The sequence below is a fragment of the Caretta caretta genome, chromosome 6 (assembly GCF_965140235.1).
Source record: "Caretta caretta isolate rCarCar2 chromosome 6, rCarCar1.hap1, whole genome shotgun sequence".
Lineage (NCBI taxonomy): Eukaryota > Metazoa > Chordata > Testudines > Cheloniidae > Caretta > Caretta caretta.
The window spans coordinates 31,078,949-31,104,197 of NC_134211.1; the positions used below are offsets into that span (position 1 = coordinate 31,078,949).

General features: G+C 44.7%; 1 protein-coding gene and 1 pseudogene across 2 annotated transcripts in view; one reads left to right on the forward strand and one right to left on the reverse strand.

Annotated features, from left to right (window-relative positions):
- RRAS2 (RAS related 2) overlaps positions 1 to 18,666 on the forward strand; it is an 80,395-nt gene extending 61,729 nt beyond the window's left edge. For both annotated transcript variants that reach the window (XM_048855512.2, XM_048855513.2), the window contains exons 5-6: positions 13,943 to 14,061; positions 17,220 to 18,666. In XM_048855512.2, coding sequence (XP_048711469.1) covers positions 13,943 to 14,061; positions 17,220 to 17,307 — 207 coding nt within the window. In that variant the 3' untranslated portion in view covers positions 17,308 to 18,666. The remainder of the gene's footprint in view (positions 1 to 13,942; positions 14,062 to 17,219) is intronic.
- Positions 18,667 to 23,226: 4,560 nt separating this feature from the next.
- On the reverse strand, positions 23,227 to 23,777 carry LOC125638292 (triosephosphate isomerase pseudogene; annotated as a pseudogene).
- Positions 23,778 to 25,249: the final 1,472 nt, after the last annotated feature.

Below are 25,249 nucleotides of genomic sequence, written 5' to 3' on the forward strand. Positions count from 1 at the left end.
CCTCCAGGCTGAGGAGAGGGAAGGGCCCTCAAACTCCCTGTTTACTATGCTGTTCCCTTCAGCACAGGGCAGGGTGGCCTTGCTGCTCCATGAAGGGGTGGCAAGAATTTCAAATGCCCTGTGGCAAACACCAGCCTCGTTGGCTCCCATCTCTATAAAAAGGCAGAGTGCAAATACTTTGTACCCATGAAGGGACACGAGTCTCTGTATACCCACCCGGCACCCAACTCGGTGGTGGTCTAGTCGGTCAACCACAGGGAACAGCAGGGGCAACCAGCCTTGACCCCCAAGAACAAAGACGCTCAGAGGCTGGATACTTTCGGGAGGAAAGTTTATTCGTCATCAAGCTTTCAGTAAACCATCAAACCCTCTTGGGTCGCTACGAGTTTAACCTCTGGCAATCCCTCCCCAAGTTTGAGGACTCCCTCTGGGAGTGCAGTAAGAAGGAGTTTAAGGTGCTTGTGGAGGAAGGGACGGTGGCTGCAAGGGCATCCCTGCAGGCTGTTTCAGATGCAGCGGACACGGCTGCATGGTCCATGGCCTCAGCAGTGTACATGAGATGGGCATCATGGCTTCCACTCTCTGGGCTCTCCAGTGAAGCGCAGTCATCAATGCAGGATCTCCCTTTCGATGGGAAGGCTGTTTGCTGAGAAACAGACACAAGGCTGCCTGGCATGAAAGACTCCCGCACGACCCTCCAGACTTTGGGCTTCTATGTCCCTCCTCCAGCAAAACCCAAGTCCAAGCTGCAGCAGGCTCCTGCCCAGGCTGCCCTTCTGAAGTACGAGGCTGCCTACAAAAAGCAGTGGGACTATAGAAAGCGCCCACAACTGCAATCCCGGCTTGCCCCTAGCCTAGGTCTTCTAAGGGCAAGCAGGCAGGCAAAAGGCATTTTTGAAGGGACGCTCAGAGGTACCCTGCCAGTTCTCAGCAGGGACCTACCCCCAATAAAGCTCCTTTTCTCCAATCGGTTGTGTGCTTTCCTCCCAGAATAGTCACGACTCACCTTGGACCGATGGGTCCACAACACCATCTCCCGAGGTTACACCCTTCAGTTTACCTCCTCCCCATCCAACCGCCCTCCGCTCCCATCCCTTCTGGGGAACCCCTCTCATGAGGCCCTGCTCGAGCAGGAGGTGGGGCGGCTCCTGGACGTAGGAGTTATAGAGACGGTGCCCAAGGAGTTCCTGGGCAGTGGGTATTACTCCCAGTATTTCCTTATCCTGAAGGCCAAAGGGGGCTCAGGCTCATCATGGACCTGTGAGGTCTGAACCACTGCATGGTGAAACTCAAGTTCCACATGGTTTCCCTGGCCTCCATCATCCCCTCCCTGGATCCCGGGGACTGGTATGCTGCCCTCGATCTACAGGATGCATACTTCCACATCCACACATTGGAGGGGCACAGATGCTTCCTCCATTTCGTGGTGGGACAGAGTCACTATCAATTCAAGGTCCTACCGTTTGGTCTGTCCACTGCCTCCAGGGTCTTTACAAAGTGTATGGCAGTGGTAGCGGCCTACCTCAGACACCAGGGGTCCAAATATTCCCATATCTGGACGACTGGCTAGTCAAAGGCACCTCCCGGTCGCAGGTGAGGGATCATGTGGTGCTCCTCCTGTCCACATGTACTGCCCTTGGCCTGCTGATAAACAACGCCAAGTCCACGTTAGTCCCAGTCCAACACATAGAGCTTATCAGGGCGCTATTGGACGCAATGTAGGCCACCAGACAGGTTCAAGACCCTGAAAGGGCTCATCGACTCGATCACAAGTTTCCCAGTGACGACAAGCAGGGTTTGACTGCAACTGCTGGGTCACGTGTCTGCGTGCACATATGTGGTCCGTGACGCCAGACTCAGAATGAGGCCCCTCCAGCTCTGGCTGGCCTCGCAGTTCTCCCAGGCCACGGACAGAATGGACAAAGTCCTCACCATGCCGAACTCGGTGATCACCTCCCTGCGGTGGTGGTCTGTCCCAAACATGCTCCAAGGGGTCCTGTTCAGGGACAGGGCCCCGTCGTTGGAGCTGGTGTCCGACACATCAGACCTGGGTTGGGGGGGCCCATGTGGGGAACTTTCAGACCCAAGGCCTGTGGTCTCTACAAGACCTACCCATTCATATTAAGGTCAAGGAACTCAGGGCGGTGCAACTGGCATGTATGGCCTTCCGCTCGGACCTGGAGGGTAAGGTAGTCAGGGTCCTCACGGACAACGCGGCCTTGATGTTCTAAATCAACAGGCAAGGCGGGGCCCGATCCTCTGCCACAAAGCCCTCAGTCTGTGGGACTTCTGTACAGCCCATGACATCTACCTGAAAGCCTTCCACCTGCCAGGTGCCTGGAATGTGATGGCAGATTGCCTGAGCAGGGATTTTTCCTCTCAGCACACCCAGAAGTGGCTCACCAGCTCTTCCAAAGGTGGGGTACTCCCCAGGTGGACCTATTTGCAACCCGGCAGAACCGACGATGCTCCGGTTCTGCTTCGGGGGGGTATCAGGAGGGGTGCTATCTCCGATGCCTTACCCTGTCCTGGTCAGGCCAGCTCCTACGCCTTTCCCCGGTTCCCTCTGATAGCAGGGCCCTGGAGAAAATAAAGATGGACAAGGCCAGGGTTCTCCTCTTTGCCCTGGCATGGCCAAGGCAGCACTGGTATGGGAACCTCTTGGGGCTCGCGGCAGCTCCGCCATGGCAGTTGCCATTCCGCCCGGACCTGCTCTCTCAGGACCAGGGCCACCTCCTCCATCCCAACCTAGCAACGCTTCACCTCATGGTGTGGCTACTCAGTGGCTAGGTGGCGAGGAAAGGACATGCTTGGAACAGGTTCAGCACATCCTCCTTGAAAGTAGACGGCCCTCCACTCAACACTCCTGTGTGGTGAAATAGTCTCAGTTTTCGAGGTGGGCAGCAGGCCAGGGTGTTTCCCTGGAGGCTGCCATGATCCAGCTTATCCTTGATTACTTCCTCCACCTGAGGGCCCAGGGACTGGTGCCCTCATCAGTCAGGGTACACTTGGCGGCCTGTATTAGTATTTTCCTTTCTGGAGGTTATATTGGATTTTATCTGAAAGAAATTAACTCTCATACTGTTCAGCAGTATGTAACAATGGCATCTAAATACTGAACAAGGAATTTATTTAGAAAAAAGAAAACAGTAGCGTCCCAGACGTTACTCATTTTTGTGCACTCTCTAAAACTTTAGTAAAAGGAGGCGAGAAACAGATCTCTCATCCTTCTTGTATACAGCTGCAGCTTCTGTTAGAAGAAATTTAACACTTCTGGCAAACCTGTAAATGTTTGTGGTTGAGAGTAGATTTTTCCTGTAAACAAAGGTCTTAAGTTACCTAGAGTCTGCTGAAACGTTTTGAAAAAAATCAGTTTTGTCTGTTGCAAGTACAAAAATTAACTATTTAAAGAAAAAAAATCTAATTCACCTTTCACTACTGACATCCTGCTGACGTGTCAGACACCAGCTCCAACGACGGGGCACTGTCCCTGAACGGGACCCCTTGGAGCATGTTGTTTGGGATGGACCACCACCGCAGAGAGGTGATCACAGAGTTCGGCACAGTGAGGACTTTGTATTTTACTCAATTTGGACAAAGAAAATAAATTGGTCAGTTTCATATTTCTGGTGGTCCTACATTAGCACATTTTTTTCAGCATTTATAAACTCTGCAGGGAAGGTATAAACCCAAAGAAGTTTTACTTTATTTCTTGTGAATTTTTAATATTGAAGCGACTTGACAGTGCTCTTTTTTTAAAATTGGTCTAGAAGGAAAGCACTACCAGGATTATTTGGGGATTAAGCAATTACTGTACATTCATCTGCTGTTGCAAAATATATTAAGTACAATAAATACTCTAGTATTGCTTTATCAGACTTAAACATGCAATTTTTATAGGTTTAAAAAAGTAAAAGCGGGTTATTGTGGAAGCATAATTTTAGATCTATACTTTTTTTGGTGATGCGTTCATACTACTGATTGTGTGTCTTATCCTTGTACGATCTCACTGAGGTACAAGATGTTTGAGTGTTTTGTGCAAATTTTAGCCTTTTAATTAAATTAAATATGCAGGATATTTTTAATGTCATCTTATTATATCCCCTAGAGCAAACTTAGTCCCCATCTTCTTGGTATACTTTTCCTTTTTCCTTAAGACTTTACATTTCTTAATTTTCTACAGGCTTTTCTGCCCTGTCTTTCATAATTATTTCAGGTACTTTCACCCCATCAATTCACTCGTATTGCAGATTTAAATTTTAACATCTTTCCAGGATCGTTAGCAATTTGAGTTACAATGGAGGAAAATAGAGTATTGTAGGTATATCTGCAAAAGCTCAGGATGAGAGCCTCACCCTGTTTCATCCTTTTTATATCCAAGGGGAATAGAGGGCAGAGGAGTGTTTATAAAAGGTACTTAAAAGTCCAGATTCAAGCCTGTGGGAGGATTCCACTGGTACAGGCATTTTAGAAGATTCCATAAGGCTGCCTCCCAAGGATGACCCCTTCACAAGCCATAGGTTAGGGGGGCACGTTGGTTGGGGCTATATGAATGCTGAGGTAGGGCTGCAGCATGCAGCGCTGTGAAGATTTTAGTCAGTGCTGCAGCCCATAAGATAGAAAACTAAAACTGCCATAATTTAGGCAGGCCCCAGGGCTATGTAAGTTACATTAGGACACAGAAACAGCCCAGGATCTGCACGGTGCACAGGTGGCTTAAAGCCACCTTAGCCTCTTCTTTCTCCTGTGCTGAGAGTTCTGTGCCACAGCACAGAATCTCATTTGAAATGTTTGAACAGTTTAGTCCTATTTATTTTTTAAAGCACCGTTGCACGATAACTGAAGCATTATCACTTTATTCCTTTTTCCTGTTACTTCTGCAGTCCAGATGCTCAGGAGCAGATATATGTATTGTGTACCCAAATCACAAGGATGCAAACTCCCCAAATCAGAACAAACGTCTTCATAACATTCCCTTCAGGTAAAAATCTGAGTAAATAGCGAAGTCTTGAAAGTCGTTGATGCTTAAGTCTGTCGGAGCTGCAGTGACAGAGAACTGAAAGATTCTCTGTGTGACAGACTGACAATATTCTGTAGTGCCCTGAACAAACTTTATGGAATGAAGATAAACTTTATTGAATTGAGGTAAGCCTTATTGATTTAGAGTTAATACCTCTGGGGTACATTGCATTAAAAAGGCAATTGTGTATGTGTTGTGGCATTGTTTGTACCCTCTCTAGTAGAGAGGGGGATGCTAATTGAACACTCCACCCCACCCCACGCCCCCATTTGAAAAGCATGTTGCAGCCACTTGCATGCTGGGATAGCTGCCCATAATGCACTGCTCCCAATGCCACTTGAAGCTGTCCACCAGTTCACTTGAAGCTGTCAGTGTGGACAGACTGCAGCGCTTTCTCTACAGTGCTCTACGAAGACTGATTTAACTCAAAGTGCTCTACATCTGCAAGTGTAGCCATGCCCTTAGGCTTTGTGTACACCGGCACTTTCGTTGTTAAAACTTTTGTCACTCGGGTCTGAAACGCTCCCTCGGATAAAAGTTTCAACAACAAAAAGCCTCAGCGTGAATAACACTTCATTGGCAGGAGCCACTCTCCCATTGACTAAGTTACTGCTTCTCGTTGGAGGTGGTTTTACTTTAGTCGCTGGGAGAGTTCTCTCCTGGCAACAAAGAATGGCTACACTGCTTACCTTACAATGGTGCGGCTGCCTGCCCCATTGTAAGGTGCACAGTGTAGACATAACCTCAGATGAAAGCCTTTGTTTTATACTGACTCAGGGCCTTCTTCCTGATCCAGCAAATGGCTAGGAGGCCAGTCTATGGAAGGACTGGACCTACTGAAGCCTCATAAGACTGCGCTTGTTCTGAGCTGAAGCTTTGATCTTGTAACCGTAACAAACAACAAAAGCCTCTCCTAGGGTGGGGTGATGCATAGTGGGCTTAGTGTGCTTGTAGGTTTTTGTTTTTAATGTCTTCGCTGTAATGCTTTTTACCTTAAGTTACCACACAGTTCTTTCTTAGCACACCTACTTTATATCTGCAACAATCACTCTCTGTTACCAGTCTCTGAAAAGAAAGCCAGCAGATCTGTTTAGGGCGGCAAACTCTTTGCTGGGAAATGCACAGTGAAGGCAGGGAACTGTGCAGCCTGGACATTGCCCTGGTCTGAAGGGAGTGAGATGCAGGTCTCCACCCAAAAGGCAACAGCTTGGGAACTGGAAGCCTGAGAGTGTGGGGGCCCTTGCTGGACCAAAGGGGGAAAATGTAGACGCAGTTGGCGTGAGCTGTGGCACCCTGTCTTTCTGTTCTAGCATGCCCTATCTTTTAGATGTACAGATCTGGGAACTGCCCACAAGAGCATACCAGTTAATCTCTGCTGTGCAGCTGCTACAGATCACTTGGACCAGTATTGTAAGCACCTTGAGTTACACCAACTAAGCAGGAAACCAGTAAATTCTTCAGAGTCGCCTGAGGCATACATTGGAAGTGGTTTTTGCTATTAAATATATTTTTATGAATTGTTTGGAAGAAAATATAAAGTCACTGCTGATTAAAAAAGAAAAGTGAAGAAGACAAACTGGTAGAATGGGAAAAGACTGCTCAGAGTGGTCAAGATTGCTTGGTAAACTGCGCTGCTTTAAACATTTTTTTTTTTTTTAAACCATGCCTTGGCTGTATTTATGTTTAGTAACAAAGAATGTAGGTCACATTTACAGGATGGAGTGACTCTGGAAAGGACTTGGAGGTCATGGTGTATAACCCACTAAACATGCGCTCCCAATGTGATGAAGTGACAAAGAGAACTAACATGAGCTTCCGGTGTAGAAATGGGCCGGTTGACTAAAGTAGGGAGGTTGTGCCATAAACAGAGATAATAGCAAGACTTGCTGAGATAGCGTTCAGTCCTATTGTCAATATTTCAAAAAAGGATGTGGGAAAAACTGGAAATGAGCTACAAGAATAGTTGATGATACAGAAAAACTGTCTTACAGAGAGTATGTCTACACTATGAAATTAGGTCGAATTTATAGAATTCGGTTTTTTAGAAATCGGTTTTATATATTCAAGTGTGTGTGTCCCCACAGAAAATGCTCTAAGTGCATTAACTTGGCGGAGTGCTTCCACAGTACTGATGCTAGAGTCGACTTCCAGACCCGTTGCGCTGTGGGTTGCTATCCCACAGTTCCCGCAGTCTCCGCTGCCCATTGGAATTCTGGGTTGAGATCCCAATGCCTGATGGGGCTAAAACATTGTCGCGGGTGGTTCTGGGTACATATCGTCAGCCACCCGTTCCCTCCCTCCCTTCTGTGAAAGCAAGGGCAGACAATCGTGTCGTGCCTTTTTTCCTGAGTTACCTGTGCAGACGCCATACCACGGCAAGCATGGAGCCCACTCAGCTCACTGTTACTGTATGTCTCCTGGGTGCTGGCAGACGCGGTACTGCATTGCTACACAGCAGCACTAACCCATTGCCTTGTGGCAGCAGACGGTGCAATAGGACTGGTAGCCATCATCGTCATCTCTGAGGATCTAGCCATGTATCAATCAGAGGCTAGACCAACCTGCTTGTTCCAATAAGAACAATTACTTAGGTGCACCATTTCTTATTGGAACCCTTCGTGAAGTCCTGCCTGAAATACTCATTGATGTAAAGCCATCCCCTTTGTTGATTTTAATTCCCTGTAAGCCAGCCCTGTAAGCCATGTTGTCAGTCGCCATTCCCTCCGTCAGAGCAATGGCAGACAATCGTTCCGCGCCTTTTTTCTGTGTGGATGCCATACCAAGGCAAGCATGGAAGCCACTCAGCTCACTTTGGCAATTAGGAGCATATTAAACACCACACGCATTATCCAGCAGTATATGCAGCACCAGAACCTGGCAAAGTGATACCGGGCGAGGAGGCGATGTCAGCGCGGTCACGTGAGTGATCAGGACATGGACACAGATTTCTCTGAAAGCATGGGCCCTGCCAATGCATGTATCATGGTGCTAATGGGGCAGGTTCGTGCTGTGGAACGCCGATTCTGGGCTCGGGAAACAAGCACAGACTGGTGGGACCGCATAGTGTTGCAGGTCTGGGACAATTCCCAGTGGCTGCGAAACTTTCGCATGCGTAAGGGCACTTTCATGGAACTTTGTGACTTGCTTTCCCCTGCCCTGAAGCGCATGAATACCAAGATGAGAGCAGCCCTCACAGTTGAGAAGCGAGTGGCGATAGCCCTGTGGAAGCTTGCAACGCCAGACAGCTACCAGTCAGTTGGGAATCAATTTGGAGTGGGCAAATCTACTGTGGGGGCTGCTGTGATGCAAGTAGCCCATGCAATCAAAGATCTGCTGATATCAAGGGTAGTGACCCTGGGAAATGTGCAGGTCATAGTGGATGGCTTTGCTGCAATGGGATTCCCTAACTGTGGTGGGGCTATAGACGGAACCCATATCCCTATCTTGGCACCGGAGCACCAAGCCGCCGAGTACATAAACCGCAAGGGGTACTTTTCAATAGTGCTGCAAGATCTGGTGGATCACAAGGGACGTTTCACCAACACCAACGTGGGATGGCCGGGAAAGGTACATGACGCTCGCATCTTCAGGAACTCTGCTCTGTTTCAAAAGCTGCAGGAAGGGACTTTATTCCCAGACCAGAAAATAACTGTTGGGGGTGTTGAAATGCCTGTATGTATCCTTGGGGACCCAGCCTACCCCTTAATGCCATGGCTCATGAAGCCGTACACAGGCAGCCTGGACAGTAGCTCAGCCTGTAGTTGAACAGCTCCTGACAAGTGCAGAATGGTGGTAGAATGTGCATTTGGACATTTAAAAGCACGCTGGCACAGTTTACTGACTCTCTTAGACCTCAGCGAAACCAATATTCCCACTGTTATTACTGCTTGCTGTGTGCTCCACAATATCTGTGAGAGTAAGGGGGAGACGTTTATGGCGGGGGTGGGAGGTTGAGGCAAATCGCCTGGGTGCTGGTTACACGCAGCCAGACACCAGGGCGGTTAGAAGAGCACAGGAGGGCGCGGTACGCATCAGAGAAGCTTTGAAAATCAGTTTCATGACTGGCCAGGCTACGGTGTGAAAGTTCTTTGTTTCTCCTTGATGAAACCCCCTGCCCCTTGGTTCACTCTGCTTCCCTGTAAGCTAACCACCCTCCCCTTCTCCTTTCAATCACCGCTTGCAGAGGCAATAGTCATCGTTGCTTCACAGTCATGCATTCGTTATTCATTCATCACACAAATAGGGGGATGACTACCAAGGTATCCCAGGAGGGGTGGTGGAGGAGGGAAGGAAAATGCCACACAGCACTTTAAAAGTTTACAACTTTAAAATTTATTGAATGACTTCTTTTTTTGGGCAATCCTCTGTGGTGGAGTGGCTGGTTGGCCGGTGGCCCCCACACTGCGTTCTTGGGTGTCTGGGTGTGGAGGCTATGGAACTTGGGGAGGAGGGCGGTTGGTTACACAGGGGCTGCAGTGGCAGTTTGTGCTCCAGCTGCCTTTGCTGCAGCTCAACCATACACTGGAGCATACTAGTTTGGTCCTGCAGCAGCCTCAGCATTGAATCCTGCCTCCTCTCATCACGCTGCCACCACATTTGAACCTGTGATCATTGAAACACATGCAGCTGGTGGAGGGAAAAAAAGGGACAGCGGTATTTAAAAAGACACATTTTATAAAACAGTGGCTACAGTCTTTCAGGGTAAACCTTGCTGTTAACATTCCATACATAGCACATGTGCTTTCGTTACAAGGTCGCATTTTGCCTCCCCCCACCGCGTGGCTACCCCCTCAACCCTCCCCTGTCCCCGTGGCTAACAGCGGGGAACATTTCTGTTCAGCCGCAGGCAAACAGCCCAGCAGGAACGGGCTCCTCTGAGTGTCCCCTAAAGAAAAGCACCCTATTTCAACCAGGTGACCATGAATGATATCTCACTTTCCTGAGGATAACACAGAGAGATAAAGAACGGATGTTGTTTGAATGCCAGCAAACATACACTGCAATGCTTTGTTGTACAATGATTCCCGAGTACGTGTTACTGGCCTGGAGTGGTAAAGTGTCCTACCATGGAGGACGCAATAAGGCTGCCCTCCCCAGAAACCTTTTGCAAAGGCTGTGGGAGTACATCCAGGAGAGCCGCAAATGCCAGGGCAAATTAATCCTTTCACATGCTTGCTTTTAAACCATGTATAGTATTTTAAAAGGTACACTCACCTGAGGTCCCTTCTCCGCCTGCCGGGTCCAGGAGGCAGCCTTGGGTGGGTTCGGGGGGGTACTGGCTCCAGGTCCAGGGTGAGAAACAGTTCCTGGCTGTCGGGAAAACCGGTTTCTCCGCTTGCTTGTTGTGAGCTATCTACAACCTCATCATCATCTTCTTCATCCCCAAAACCTGTTTCTGTGTTGTCTCCATCTCCATTGAAGGAGTCAAACAACATGGCTGGGGTTGTGGTGGCTGAACCCCCTAAAATGGCATGCAGCTCATCATAGAAGCAGCATGTTTGGGGCTCTGACACGGAGTGGCCGTTAGCCTCTCTGGTTTTCTGGTAGGCTTGCCTCAGCTCCTTAAGTTTCACGTGGCACTGCTTCGGGTCCCTGTTATGGCCTCTGTCCTTCATGCCCTGGGAGATTTTGACAAAGGTTTTGGCATTTCAAAAACTGGAACAGAGTTCTGATAGCACGGATTCCTCTCCCCATACAGCGATCAGATCCCATACCTCCCGTCCGGTCCATGCTGGAGCTCTTTTGCGTTTCTGGGACTCCATCATGGTCACCTCTGCTGATGAGCTCTGCATGGTCACCTGCAGCTTGCCACGCTGGCCAAGCAGTAAGTGAGATTCAAAAGTTCGCAGTTCTTTTCCTGTCTCCCTGGCCAGTGCATCTGAGTTGAGAGTGCTGTCCAGAGCGGTCACAATGGAGCACTCTGGGATAGCTCCCGGAGGCCAATACCGTCGAATTGTGTCTACAGTACCCCAAATTCGACCCGGCAAGGCCGATTTAAGCGCTAATCCACTTGTCAGGGGTGGAGTAAGGAAATCGATTTTAAGAGCCCTTTAAGTCGAAATAAAGGGCTTCATTGTGTGGATGGGTGCAGGTTTACATCGATTTAACGCTGCTAAATTCGACCTAAAGTCCTAGTGTAGACCAGGGCAGAGAGACTTGAGAATTGCAATCTATTTAACGTATCCAAATGAAGGATAAGGGTTGACTTGATTGTCTGTCTATAAATGCCTACATAAGGAAAAGGATCTGCTAATAAGGATCTGTTTACTTTAGCAGACAAAGGCATAACAAGATCCAATGGCTGGAAGCTGAAGCTAGACATATTAACTCTAGAAATAAGGTGCACATTTTTAACACGGATGGTAATTAAACAGGGGATGTGGTAGATTCTCCATCACTTGAAATCTATAAATCCAGATTAGGTCTTTCTAAAAGATACACTGTAGCTCAGTGTATCTTTTAGAATCTATCTTTTAGAGCTACAATCAGAAGTATAGGTTCAATGCAGGAATTACTGGTAGGAACTCTGCTTATTATACAGCAGGTCAGAAAGCATCTCCCCTTTCCTATTCCAGCCTCTGAACTCCTTGGGTACCTCTCTTCACATTAACTGATATAACTTGCGTAGGAAGTATTTTTATTCTTAATTTGTATCATACTATCTGCTGACCACCCACAAGTCTACCTCTTTATCCCTGCCCTTCCCCTCCTCTGTCTAGTGTCTTATCTCTGTCTGCCTCTTTGAGATTGCAGCTGGACATCCAATAAAATCTCTCCTAAACTACACTTATCTTTTCTCTCGACCTCTGTCCTCCTGCATCTCTCTTGTCATTGACATCGGTTATTCTTCCAGTCAGACCAAGGTGTAATCTTTGACTCTTCCTTTGTAGCCAGTGTTTTGCCAAGATCTGTTTCTTCTTTGTCTTTACCACTAAAAATCTGCTCTTTTCTCCCTATGTGGCCATCCAGCATCTTGGCAGATGAAAGGAGATGCAACAAAGTCAGTCCATCAAAGGGGCTTAGCAATGGTATGGGAAAAGAGCCTGATGCAAGTGGCAAACCTTCCCACAGTGGCCACAAGTCCCCTCACCAGATAGAATTTGAAGCATACTCTACTTCCTGACTTGCCTGCTGAGCTCTCTGATGGCTCTTTTTAACCCAGCTTCTCCAAACTGAATGATTTTGGGCAGGATTTTCCTAGTTGTCAGTGGAAATGCTGAATATCTTGAGGCCTTGGTTCATTCACCTTGTTGCTGTATTAGACCTTTGGCCTTCCTTTGTGTTGTGGGCAGTTCTTAGGTTGGCCATAAACCACAGCCTGCAGCACATTACCTTGAGGCATGCGTTCCTCGTGTCCCAAGCAGCAAAGCCCGCAAATATCCAGCGTAGTCTGCATGGAGTGTAGGCTGGTTCTCTGTGATATTATTATTGGTGATCCGTTGGTCCAAGTAACTCCAAGGATTTTTCTAAGACAGCAGAGGTGGAAACTGTTCAATCTCCAGTCCTGCTTGGGTTATGTAACCCAGCTTTCACAACTGTATAGGAGGGTACTAAAGACACAAGCCTGAATAAACAGACACCTTTGGCAAACTTACCTCACATATTTGCTAACCCTGAACACAAAGGTAACAGAAGCTTTGCTGATTCTAGCATCAAGTTCCCTATCAAGATTAAGTGAGCTAGTAAGAATTGAGCTGAGATAGAAGTGATCTGTGTTGTCCAGAGCCTTTGACAGTTAGCAGGAATGGCATCTGTAAGATCCTGTTGAAAACTGACTGTCCACAAAAAGTGCTCTTCCTATTCAAGGAGTTCCATGAGGGAATGAAGGCAGCCATCCAGTATTGAAATGAGGTCATCTGAGTTTTAGTATTGATACTGGTATGAAGGAAGGCTGCGTCTTGGCACCCACTGGCTTTGTCATCTTCTCTGTTATGTATTCCTTTAAAAATTATCAATATGGTGTATTAATTGAATCAGTGATGGATGGCAGCTTGTTTAGCATCAAATGATTCCAGCGCAGAAGGCATGTCAGCCAGCTTACTATTCAGGGTCTGCTTGTCACAGATGAGCACTTCAGGCTGCGTTGTGTATTGCTGTTAGAATATTTTTTCACTGGAACTTGTACCATCGTATCGGGGCAAAGCTACTCAATGGTCTTATAGGTATTTCTGTAGCACTGTGTACCCACCTCTCATTATCTCCTAGAGTTCAAGCTATATTTCTAAGCAGCCGTGCCTTAATATCTTGCACACTTGGTTCTTATCTAGCAGCAGCTATTTGACTTTTGAGTCTTCGTAGTTTTGGTTCGTAGCAAACTTCATTATTTATTTTGCTTTACTACCGCAAAACCTAAGTGATGCTAATGTACTGTTCAGGTTTGGCTGGGCTGGGGAAAAGAATGGGTTTTACCAGAATTGACAGCATGGTGGATACTACTGGGTTATCCAGAAGATTGTAATTGTTCGTCTGAGCAGGAATCATTGTACTCAGGCTTTCCTATTTAAGGAGGAAAACCTGGTCATATGAGCAGTTACACAGAATTTGAAAAGTATTTAATATAATGGGAAATGGTTTGAAGACGGCATATGGACAGAGCTTTCTGACTCTTTTGAATGCTCTTCTCTACATTTAAAAAAAAAGTTAACTTGCATTTTAAATTCTTACAATTTTGTATTTTTGGTGGGTAGCTTTTTTAAATACCATGCTAGAGAAGTTATACTCAACACATGTTGATTGACTTTATCCCTGAGGGATTCTGTAGTTGAATATATCTAGCAGTTAAGGTGATTCATATGCAATATTTAGGGAAACAGCTATGTATTTTTTCATAGACACAGTGCTCACTGTGTAGTGTGTACACAAATCAGGCTATGTCCAGTGGAATGCTTGGAGCTTATTCTTAATGATTGCTTTTGATTTCAGGTAACACAAGAGGAAGGCCAGCAATTAGCACGACAGCTTAAAGTAACGTATATGGAAGCCTCAGCAAAAATACGATTGAATGTAGACCAAGCCTTTCATGAACTTGTCAGAGTCATAAGGTAGGTCAACAGTGTTCTGAGGAAACTTAAAGAACTCGTGAGCTTTAACAGATAACAAACTGCTGTCTGGGAGAGAAAATACAATAAGGGATAATCGGGGCAAATTCTGCTTGCACAACTGCATTGCAAATGTTAACTGACTCTCTGCTGACCGTGTGGGAAATCTGCATGTTAGGAAAGCAGAATATTTGAATGGGTATCAGCCATGTGGGTTTGAGAGGAGAACTTTTTCCCTTAATCCCTCAAGATTTCTGGTGCTAGGTATTGAACATACAGTCAATGAAATCTGCTCATGCTTAAATAGTGTAGCCGGTATTCAGCAACTAAATATTGGCTTTGTGTAAAAAGCATACAACAAAACAAACCAACAGACTAAGGATTATGTAGTTATTCCTCCTTCACCTAGAGAACTGCCTTGTAAAACTCCCTTATTTGCTGCTCTTGTCTGGCAGGTGAATCCTATAGTGTTAGCACCTCTTTAACACAGCAAGAAGTCCAAAAAGAAAGTGCATACCTAGAAACTGGGTATGTACTTATCCAACAAGTTCTAATCTCATGTATAAAAAATAGCTTAATCAATGGTAAAACTAAATGCCTCTTGGAAGTTGTTGAACTTCCTTGGTAAAATATCTCCCTTTTTCTCCCATTCAAAAGACTGAGTGGATAGTCAAATTACATATGCCTTGAACAGAGCCTGTTAGACCAGTATGAGGGGTTTTACTGAACACTTTTCCTTCCACTTTGTAGGTTTTTCAGATATAGAGACTGATGGCAAAAACGATCTTGCTGGCTTCTGTTAGTGTCACCACGGTGCGGGGGAGCGAGTTGGATGTACCAGGAGGGAGAATTTTCTGTGTATGGAGAAAGGCAAACTGGGGAAGAGGCAGGGTAGTTGGAAAAGACTGGCCCTAAGCAAACTTCAGAGCGTGTATGCACATGCTTTTCATAAATGTTTCTTCATTACCGCACACATGCAGCCTCCTTTCCTTTCCCTGTTGACCACATGAGAGCTTTTGCTTTGAGTCAGATATTCACTTTCTACCTTTCCTCCCGGTCTCATCAGGCTTTCTCGCTCTCCTGTCATCCCCTTCACTCTCCCTACTGTAGCCTCCAACCTTTAACTCCCGGTGATTGCTGGTGCCCTTCAGTATAGCAGTGAGGAATACATTACAGGGGAGGAGGAGGAATCACTGCTGATTCCAGTACCACAGGAGATAGCTAACACCAATAGGACTTCAGAAGAGGAGACTGAGAGTGGTTTGGTCTAAAGAAAGAATTGAGGAAGAAGCAGCTGCAGGGTGTCATGTTTTAGGGGAAGGAGGGGAAGCTGTGCATTTTAAACTCCATTAGGGCAGGCAAAGTTGCATGTGTTTGTGGGGCAGGAGCATTCTCTTTTTCCTTCCCTGCGGTTGTGCCTATGGGCCTAAATAAAAAACAGTACCTGGAATAACAACCAGAAGTGACTAGGAAGGCAGTGAAACCCTGGACCACATACCTATGTTTCCTATGGCCAAAGCTGGTAAGCAAGCAAAAAGTCCCCACCTTAGCTTTCTGAAGCTTTAGAGTATCAAAGAAAGTTCCATGTAGAGTGCAATGCAGTGATTCCAATAGGACGTCACAAAAGCATGGATAACTATGGTGAGTGTTATGTAATGTCCTCCTATAAGTACATGGAAAAAGATGGCTCAGGTTCGTAGTGTCTTCTGTCAGCATAGAGAGGAGTTCTGGAAAAGGGTTTAAAATTTCAATTGAAGGAAATTGCTTCCTTTGGCATCCTGCCCTCCAGAATCTGTCAATAACTGACCCAATTCTTCCCTAGTAGATTTTTTTAGTAGCTATCACTGACATGGGTCTCAGTTGTAAATTGAAGCTCCCATTGCACTTGCACTTACCCTCTGGGTGAAACTGGAAAAATAAATGTTATATTCACGATAGAAATACTGCTTTGGCACTTCAGGAAGTGCCTACCTGTTCTACCTAAAATCCCATAGCCTAGCCAAAGGGTACTAACTTTTTTCCCAGCGGACATACTCTTGTCTTATTAGTCATGAGGGTGATACAGTTTTGGTTTTGAGGCAAAGCCCCGTCAGAGTAGGATCTTGCTGTAGTTATTCAGGTAGCATAAACACCATTTTTAAAAATCTGGTTTATAGGGTGGTCATAGGCCAGAGACAAGTTATATATTTTCAAGAGCTATCACAGATTATCCTTTCCTTTTTGGCAGAAAAGAGTAAAATTATAGAGCCTTCATTCATCCTCTACCATCAGGATTTTCCTCTTTATTCCTTAAATTATAAGTCAAATTTGATTTCAATTTTAAATAGACATCTTTGTTTTCAAGTACCATTTCACTGCTCCAAAGAGGGTGAGTTATGTCATCACTTGGATGTTGAATAACTTCAGAACTAAACTTGTTGCTATATCAGTCAAGCTGGCTGTAAGTAACCCATTTTGAACCATTTAAATTGCATCACAGCAACTTACTCTTTCATGGAATTTCCCTTTTGGTTAAAGGAAAGCCCATGTTATTAGAAGCATTGTAAGAAGAGCTAACTAAGAAGTTTGATTTTTAATACTTGTTGATGTAGCTTCTAGAACCAGGCATGAATTATGATTATGTTGATCAGCTATTATGAAAAATATTATTGCTTATGCCCCTGGAAAGAACAGGATTTGGGGGAATGTCTGTAAGATATGGTTTGCAGAGTGACAACATCTTAAAGCTTTATCCACAATAAATGGTTATTTAAGCTGTTAACATTGAGGTACAAATATAGGGCCATTGTAGTTGGTTACGGGCACAACACCCATTTTTACCTCTGAGCATGCCCAGAAGGGTAGCAGTATAACCTTACCTGAAAACCTTGCTGGGTCTGACATGAACTGATATAGTAAGTATGCCTAATAGTATTTACCAGCAGTATTTGTAATATCTCTGGACAGGGATTCTTATTTTATGTTTGTACAGTACCTAGCACACAGTCTCTAGGTGCTGCGGCAGTACAAATAATAATCTGAAAATCCTGGAACTTGTCTAGTCGACATAGGTAATGGTGGTTAAGACTAATTTTGCCAGAGGAAGAGCATCATAAATAAACGTGCTAAAATATAGCGGATTTGAGTTAGAAATATATGAACTGAACTTTCATTTTTTTTAGAAAATTTCAAGAACAAGAGTGCCCTCCTTCACCAGAACCAACACGGAAAGAGAAAGACAAGAAAGGCTGTCATTGTGTCATTTTCTAAGAATCCCATGAATCAAGCTATCAACTGCCAGATTAATTTTTCTTTCCACCATTTTGCATCACTTTGGGTATGTCTAGCCTTTTGTGCCATGTCCTATAAATGGCCACCAAAATAGCCTTAGTCCTAGAGGCTGGCTGAATACAGTCCTAGAAGACGACTCAGTCATCTCAGGGCAGACTTCAAAGCAAAACACTAAGGCTGCTTCTTTAAGATCAGTTTCTATTTTTTCTCCCTTTAAGAGTGTGCACCTTGTGATGATGAAACAAAACCTTAGAGGACAAGGTGTTCAAGTGAAGCATAAAAGTTGTCTTATGTTAATTAATTTATTTTTCACTTCTGACATTTCATTAGCTACTATTAAGGAGACCTGCAATCAAAGTGTAAAGTGTATTTAATAAAAACGTGTATTGGCTTTTTGCCCTTCAGTTAAATTAGAGTTCAGCTAGCCTTAAGAAATCAACACTGAATTTCTTTGTCAGCAAAAATGTTTCAGCTCTTGTTTATGCTTCAGCTTTCTTTTCCAGTGGCCAAAAAGTCTACTTACTGTATTTATTTCACGGATCCAGAGTAGCTACAGGATTATTACTACTACTATTATAATGTGGCCAAATACCTGGGCTCATTCTGGACTAGCCATTTCAGTTTATTAGAAAAATTTCACATCATTGTTGGGGGGAAAAAATTCATGTCTTCCTTTGATGTATTTCTGGGTAAGGGATTCAAGAAAACTAAAATTGTAGCTGTTTTTGTTTCATGTAATATAAAAAGATGGATTTGATCTTTCCAATGTCAGATAATTAAATGTTTTTGCTATATACTTTTATACATTATTTTCTTATCAAACTAGTTAACAAGTATTTTTATATGTTTGTAAGCAAATATGCTTTCACAGCATAACTTGTGTATATGTAAAGATGAATATTTAATTCTCACGGTTCACGTTTAACTGTCAAAATAATGCGAGATATGCTGAACTGTGGTAGAACTTCTCCTTACTGTTCTGTTTGTACCCAGCAATGGCCAATCATGTGCCTGCCCGACTTTCCTATAAAAAGTAAAGTTTGGCATGCTTTCAAGTAATGTTTAGTATCCCTTATAAAAGACTGACCATTATGTGAACTATATTAAACTGTAAGACTTTTAAATGACTGTTTAGTTTAACTGTGGATGGTTTTTGAATTTTGAGTTCTGTGGATTGTGTTTAAACAATTCAAGAGTATATTCCCTGATTCTGAAATACTGAGTGGTATTGCACAGTTGTCACCTTATTGAATGTGTCCAACAGTTCTATGAAGTTTGGTTATTAAGCATACCTTTGTATAACTTGAGGTGCTAGAATTAAAGATGATCTAACCATTATCAAGAGGTAAGCACATTGCACCTTTGTTTCTTTTAAAAACTGAATCTCTCCTTCGGTTGAAGGGTTAACAATAGCTGGAAGGGGGATAGGACAATACAGGCAAACTTTTAAATATTTTCAGCCTGAAATTTGGCCTATAACGTGAATGGACTTCAAGGATCTAAGTAGAAATGGCTTCCTGATTCAACTGACGCTGTGACCAGAGGCTGACTCCAGAGGACTACAGAATGATAGTTCACAAAATAGATCACTCAAAATAAACTTCTTGTACTTGGCTATGTTTTGGCATATGCTAATTGTTGATTGCTCTGCCAATAAAAAAAAATTCTATAATTCTGCTCTGGTAATAGAATCTTGAAGACAACTAGGTTTTGTGTAACAAGCCAGGTTAATACTAGGAGTGACGCTAGGAAACGTTTATAGTAGAGGAAATTAAGTTGCAGTAGGAAGCTTAAGTTGGCTCACTGACTCTGCATGCACACCATGGTTATTTTTCTGAGAAATGACTTAATGTATTTTACATGATGTCTGTAAAACATTATCAGTGGGCACTCAGTCATTATTTGAGTAACATTTAGAAAATTTGAAATAAAAACTCTGTGGAATGTTTGGCAGATGTATTACATTCTCCAAGTCTAAGAAATGATGGCCTTTAGCAAAGACTGTGGGTTTTTATTTCTCAGATGTGTAAAGCACTTGGGATTAGGGGAAGGCATTAAATGTAAGGTATTGCATTATGTTCATAAGCAGGCCTGCTGACAAATTCCGGGCCCCAGGGCCAGGGCTGTCCATAGGGGGGGCAGGGCCCAGGGCGGAAGTGAAAAATTAGTCACAGGACCGCGGGGGCCCCCCAAAGCATGGGGCCCAGAGTGGTCTTGTGCACCTAGTTGCCCTGCGGCCTGCCTGAGCAATTTAAAAGAGACTGGGGCTCCCTGGCCACTGCTGCTACCATGGCCGTGGTGGCAGCCAGGGTCCCCTGGGCCCTTTTAAATCACCTGGGCCCCTGGGCAATTGTGCCTCCCTCCCCAACGGCAGTCCTGTTTATAAGATTCAAATTAAGTTCTCTGGAAACTTTCAACTTAGTGTGACTAAGTAGCCAGACTTGTGCACAATTTTTAAAAAGTTAAAGCTGCATGATTCTTCTTTTTTTAATCACTTTTTTGAGATGTGAGGTCTTCACTATTTGATAAATTAACCTCTAAAGTAAAGAGAAGATGCTCTTTCAGATCGGGCTGTTTTTAGCATGCCTGTCAAAGAGAGAGAGAGCATAAGAACTCTATACTATTTCTTCCACACACACAGAGCCTTCTTTTTTTGCCACTGTTGAATGGAGCCTGGTAACTTGTTGAGTCTGTTACAGCATAGTAGTTATGTTTCAACTCAGCTGTAATAAGGTGAACACTGCTGGGGCTCCCAGAATCTTCTATGGCGGCACACTCTGTACCACAGTACCTAGACCAACATTCAAGCTTCAGAATGTAAACCATCCACTACCTACAGGGAGGAGGATGGGGAAGTGAAATCTTCCTATATGCATGTTACTGCATAATTTAGTATTGAGAAGGGTTCACATATTCCACTGAAGGAGCCAGGATGTAGGACTTCTGTACTTCATCTAACAGTTTAATTCATAATGGCAGTTTCTGTCCTCTTGTTCGCAAGCACAGTGCCCAACGAGCCTTTATCTGTTCATACAAGTAATGCAGTGGCAGAGAAATGGAGCAGCTTTTGTGCTGCTGTTCAGCAAGAAAAGCAAGTTGGTTACCTGGGGCCAAAGAGGTATGGAATCCCTGCTCGTGTTGTGTAGACTTACCATAGGGCAGAAGGGACTCTGCTTTAAATACACCAGTGACTGGTTCATCATCTTGCACTATCTATTTCATAATCCCCGGTGTGATACCAAGAGTTCAAATGTAAATGATTTTCAAATAGAAAGTAATTGTCTTATAAAGTGATGCATAAAGTATATAAAAAAGTCGACTGCCAGTGATCAAATTATCCAGGAATAAGTGGCCACCTCCTGGGCTTCTCTCTAGAATTCAATGTAGTTGATAATGGAATAATGCTACACTTCCCAACCTAGGGGATGGTGGGCTCAAGGAAAGGCTTTCTAAAATGGTTTGAACCCTTCCTTGTGGTTGACTTCACGAATTCAAATGTCATTAATATACAGGTATGTCATTCACAGCTGATAACCACTGTTGCCCACTTTTTCTAGCATTTGGCTGAGATCAGGACATAAATGAGGTAGAGCGTCCTGAAATTAAACTCCAGCAAGGCAGAAGTGGACAGAGGGAAACACTTCAAAAAGTTGGCTTTTTCTATCTCGGTCCCCTCTATTCCAGGAGACATACTCACAGATTATCAAGCCAGTCCACGATTTGGGAGTTTTGCTGGGCATCTGAACAATTTTATTCTTTCTCCATCCTTGTTAAACTCAAGGTCTGGTTTCTTCTTTTCAAAGCACTGAATGGCCTGTCCTTAGGATTCTGCCTCTCCCTTTGGGAGCTCAACCTCTGTGAAGTCATTGCTTTTCTAGAACACTGGAATGCTGGAGCAATGGGAAGCATTGTGGAATTTTTACCACAAGGGCAAAGCTTGTCTGCATAGGGAGTGGTGCTTTCTCTGAGGCGTGCCTGAAACTGTGGAGCGTTGCTCTCCCACAGGAACTCATACATACCCCAAACCTCAGTGTGCTGTGGTCCGAATGTGAAATGCACTTTTTACCTTGCCTTGCTTAAGAACTACAGACACCAGTTTTTGTGCTAATAATAATCTACAGGTGTGGTGTTTTTTTTTCCTCAGGGGTAGGGGGCGCATGGTGAAGAAACCCTGTCTGAGAAATGTTGGCCACCTTCTTTAACTCGATTCTGCAAGGTGCTCATATTATAGTATGGGGCATGATATGAAAATTTAAGTAGAACCAACTGTTATGGATTTCTGTGAACTTGCCCACACAGGAGGGAGTTGCTGTGGTGGTTTGTATTTTTTAGATCTTCCTTAAGGACTATATCCCCCACAGTGTGTTGGCAGCTGGCTGTGCTCTGGATCCTAGCTCTGCAGCAAGCTAACCTTTCTGCTCTAAAAATAACACACTGTGATGAGGCGTTGCAGAGCTGTGCAAAGGAATGGAATGGATGTTCTTTCCTCTGCCTTTTCAATCTATCACTCTTGCCCCCTAAGAACAGAGCTGTACTAAGACCCTGCATGGAGCCTTGGTGGACTAGCTGTAGCCTAGATTAAGGTGTCAATTTAAAGGATAGGCCAAAAATAAATCTGTGACTGAGGAATTTTGTCAGGCTACTCCTTTCCTTGCTTGCCATTTTAACTGGGGTGGTTCCTTTTGGACTAATGGTTCTTGCTTCTGCCTTCCTATGCTTCAGAATACTGGTTCTGCTATTCAAGGAGATTCAGTCCTTGCAGCTTGACCTTTGCTTAAGTTTCCCCTGGTTTCATTGCCAGTCTCCCAAGACAATGAGAGGGGCACCCTAAGCAACTACGTAAGTGCACCCCTCCGACTATCCTCTTGAGATTAGTTGCCATAAAATGCCTGTCAGCAGCATTAAATGGCGGATATGCTGCAGGAGGTAGTATGCACCTATGAACTGCTGCATAGCTTCCCTGGGTTAGATGGACTGATTTAGTCTGGATTGGATCTAAAACATACCCACTTTAATGATTAGTCTTCTGCCATCATTTTTCCACGTGGCTGCTTTCGAAGATTTATAAAGCTTTAGTCACAATTTACTATAACAAGATTCCTTCTCCCTTATGTGGAGCAATTAAAGCTTTTTAGAAATCCTGGTTTGTTTCCATGTTGAAATAAGCACATGAGGTAAACTACTGTCCGTAAAAGAGCTCTACTGCAGCAGTTGTCTGCATTTCTTACTGCTCTTTAGCAGGAATGTTGGTTGAAAAGATTCAGAAACCTGCCTTATATTCAACCTAGCCTTTACCTTAACAGGGGGAAGGTTGTTTCCCCTCCTCCCCTACTCCCGTGCCACGTTTATTTCTATTCACTGTTGGCTAAGGGACACGGAAAAGCTACAATGTCTCACAGGGATGTCCGCTGCCAGGCACTCCCTCCCAGCTGGTCAAACCAGAGGCTGCCTGGTGCAAAGGCAGCCTTTCCTCCTCTCTTCTCCCCAGCCCAAGTGACCGCCTTATTGCAGCACTGCAGAGGAAGATGGGTGGGAGGGAGGGAGAGACCTGCTGTGGACTCTGATTGGTCTACCAGGCACATGGGCACAGCCAGCCAGACCCACCCACAAGCCTACCCTGAGTTTTGCCCACTTAAGAGAGAGGGAGGGCAGGCAAGAGGTGGAGACTAATAAAACCCTGTTTCTGGAAAAAGGTGCTCTGCCGATCAGAATCCAGCAGGGTGACAGCAGTTAGCAAGACTAACAATTATGGTGAATGGGGGGAGAGGAGTCATGGGTGAGGGGGCAAGGGGTGAGCTTCCTTATAGTTTCTTTATTTCTCCTTCTTTCACCTCCATGATGGTTTTCCCTTTTGGGCTCTATGGATCGGTTCAGTGTTTTGCGTTGATGTCCAGGAATTCAGGCGTAAGGGAGGCGCTGCCAACGAGGAAGCAGTCTGTTACGCTGGGAGGCCAGTTCCTTGCAGGTACCACCAGTGACTGAACCTCCATAGATGAACCGAGTGACAGTTTTAGACCCATGACTTTGTAGCCATCCCCTCAGCTTCTCATGACCCTCTGGAGCCTGCTGGGGAGTTGCAGTTTTACCAGTTCCAATAGCCCAAACTGGCTCATAGGCAAGAACCACCTTGCTCCAGTCCTTCATGTTATCGGCAAACATGTCTGTTTTGGTCTGTTCAAAAACCACCTTCTCTGTGATGCCAGCTTCTCTCTCATCCAGTTTCTCTCCAATGCAGGTGATGACACCAAGATCTTCAGCCAGGGCATGGGCCACCTTCTGCCCAATCAGCTCATCAGACTCCCCAAAAACATGTCTTCGCTCTGAGTGGCCCAGGATCACCCAGGTGGCTCCTATGTCCTTTATCATTGGGCTGATCTCTCCTGTGAAAGCTCCCTTTGGCACCTTATAACAGTTTTGTGCTGCAACCACAATCTTTGCATCAAGCTTCTGAAGGGTCTAAGAGGCAATTTGATCAGTCTAAGTACCTAGATGGAGAAAATTTCTCATAGTAAAAGGCTCTTTACTTTAGCAGACAAAAGCATAACCAGATCCAATAGCTGGAAGCTGAAGTTAGACAAATTCAGACTAGAAACTGGGTTCTACCTTAACCAGAAGGTATGGGCTTAATGTGGGGATTTCTGGTTAGTTCTATGATTTGTGCTAGGTTGGAACAGGGATCATAATTGTCCCTTCTGGTGTTAAAATCATGAGCTTTAGTATGACCTTTCATTTCATTTCATTTAGTATGACCAAGCTTTAGTATGACCTTTCATTAGGGCTCCTGCAGTGAGAATAACTAGCCAGTAGATCCTCCTGCCCCCGCCTCCCAATATTTTCAGATCAGCCAATTTTTGAAATGTGATAGACTCCAAGCAGGAACATGCTTGGGGAGCGGGTAGGTGTGAAGTGAATTCAGAAAAGGGAAGAGTTCGCAGTAATTGGGGGGAAAAACTGGAAGAGATAATAAAGGGGAAAAAAGTGAGAGGAAGGAGCAGCAGGATGGAGGGGAAATCAGGACCCATTCCTATTCCCAATATGAGTGACAGTGAGGCCTAGTCAGATTGGGGAAATGGAGGAGGGCGTGGCTGTTTTAGATGGAGAAAGGGAGAAACTAAACTAAAACTGAACGGGCAGCCATGGAATAGGAGCCGTGGAGTAAATTAAGGAAAGAGGAAGAACATAAAGTTTGGGAGGAACAGTAAGCAAACACAACATTTCTATTGCATAGAAAGTCTGGTGCCAGAACGTTATGATAAAATACTTTAGTGTTTGATTCAGATCTCATGGATGCAGTTGTTTGCTACTCCACAGACAGGCCTGCCCAATATGTGCAGAAGTCTCGAGGTCTTGCATATAGAGGAGAGGATGCAGCTATTCCCTTCAATATTCCATGTCAGAGAGTTCACTGCAGAACTAAATGAATCTCTCCCTTTGTTAGGGGAAGGGAGCATGTTACCAGCCAGATACCTCAAAGGTGAGGGGCTAATTCCAAGCCTTAGATCATCTGGGAAGTAGGTATCTAGTAATTTTATCACCATTGATAATTGTACTAAGTACTTTCCCTCAAAGCACTTTACAAACAACTTACCTAATTCTCAAAACACCTCCGGAGAAGATGATAATTTCAGATGAAGAAATTTAAAGCAGAGATCTTAATTTACCCAACACTTCAAAGTAAGTCAGTGGCAGAGCCACGATAGAATGGGAATTTCTCCTAATCTTTTTGCATAGCTCTCCACGGGAACAAGAGAAGAAGCTTTTATCTTGCTAAAATGCAGTTACTGTCTATAAATAGAAAAATGGTCTGGTACAAAAACACTAACTTTGAATACATACACTACACGGAAGTGCTCAAAATAGATTTACTTGTTTCAATGCTGTTAAATTTTCTTGTAATACTTTTAGCAGGACGATTCCTTTA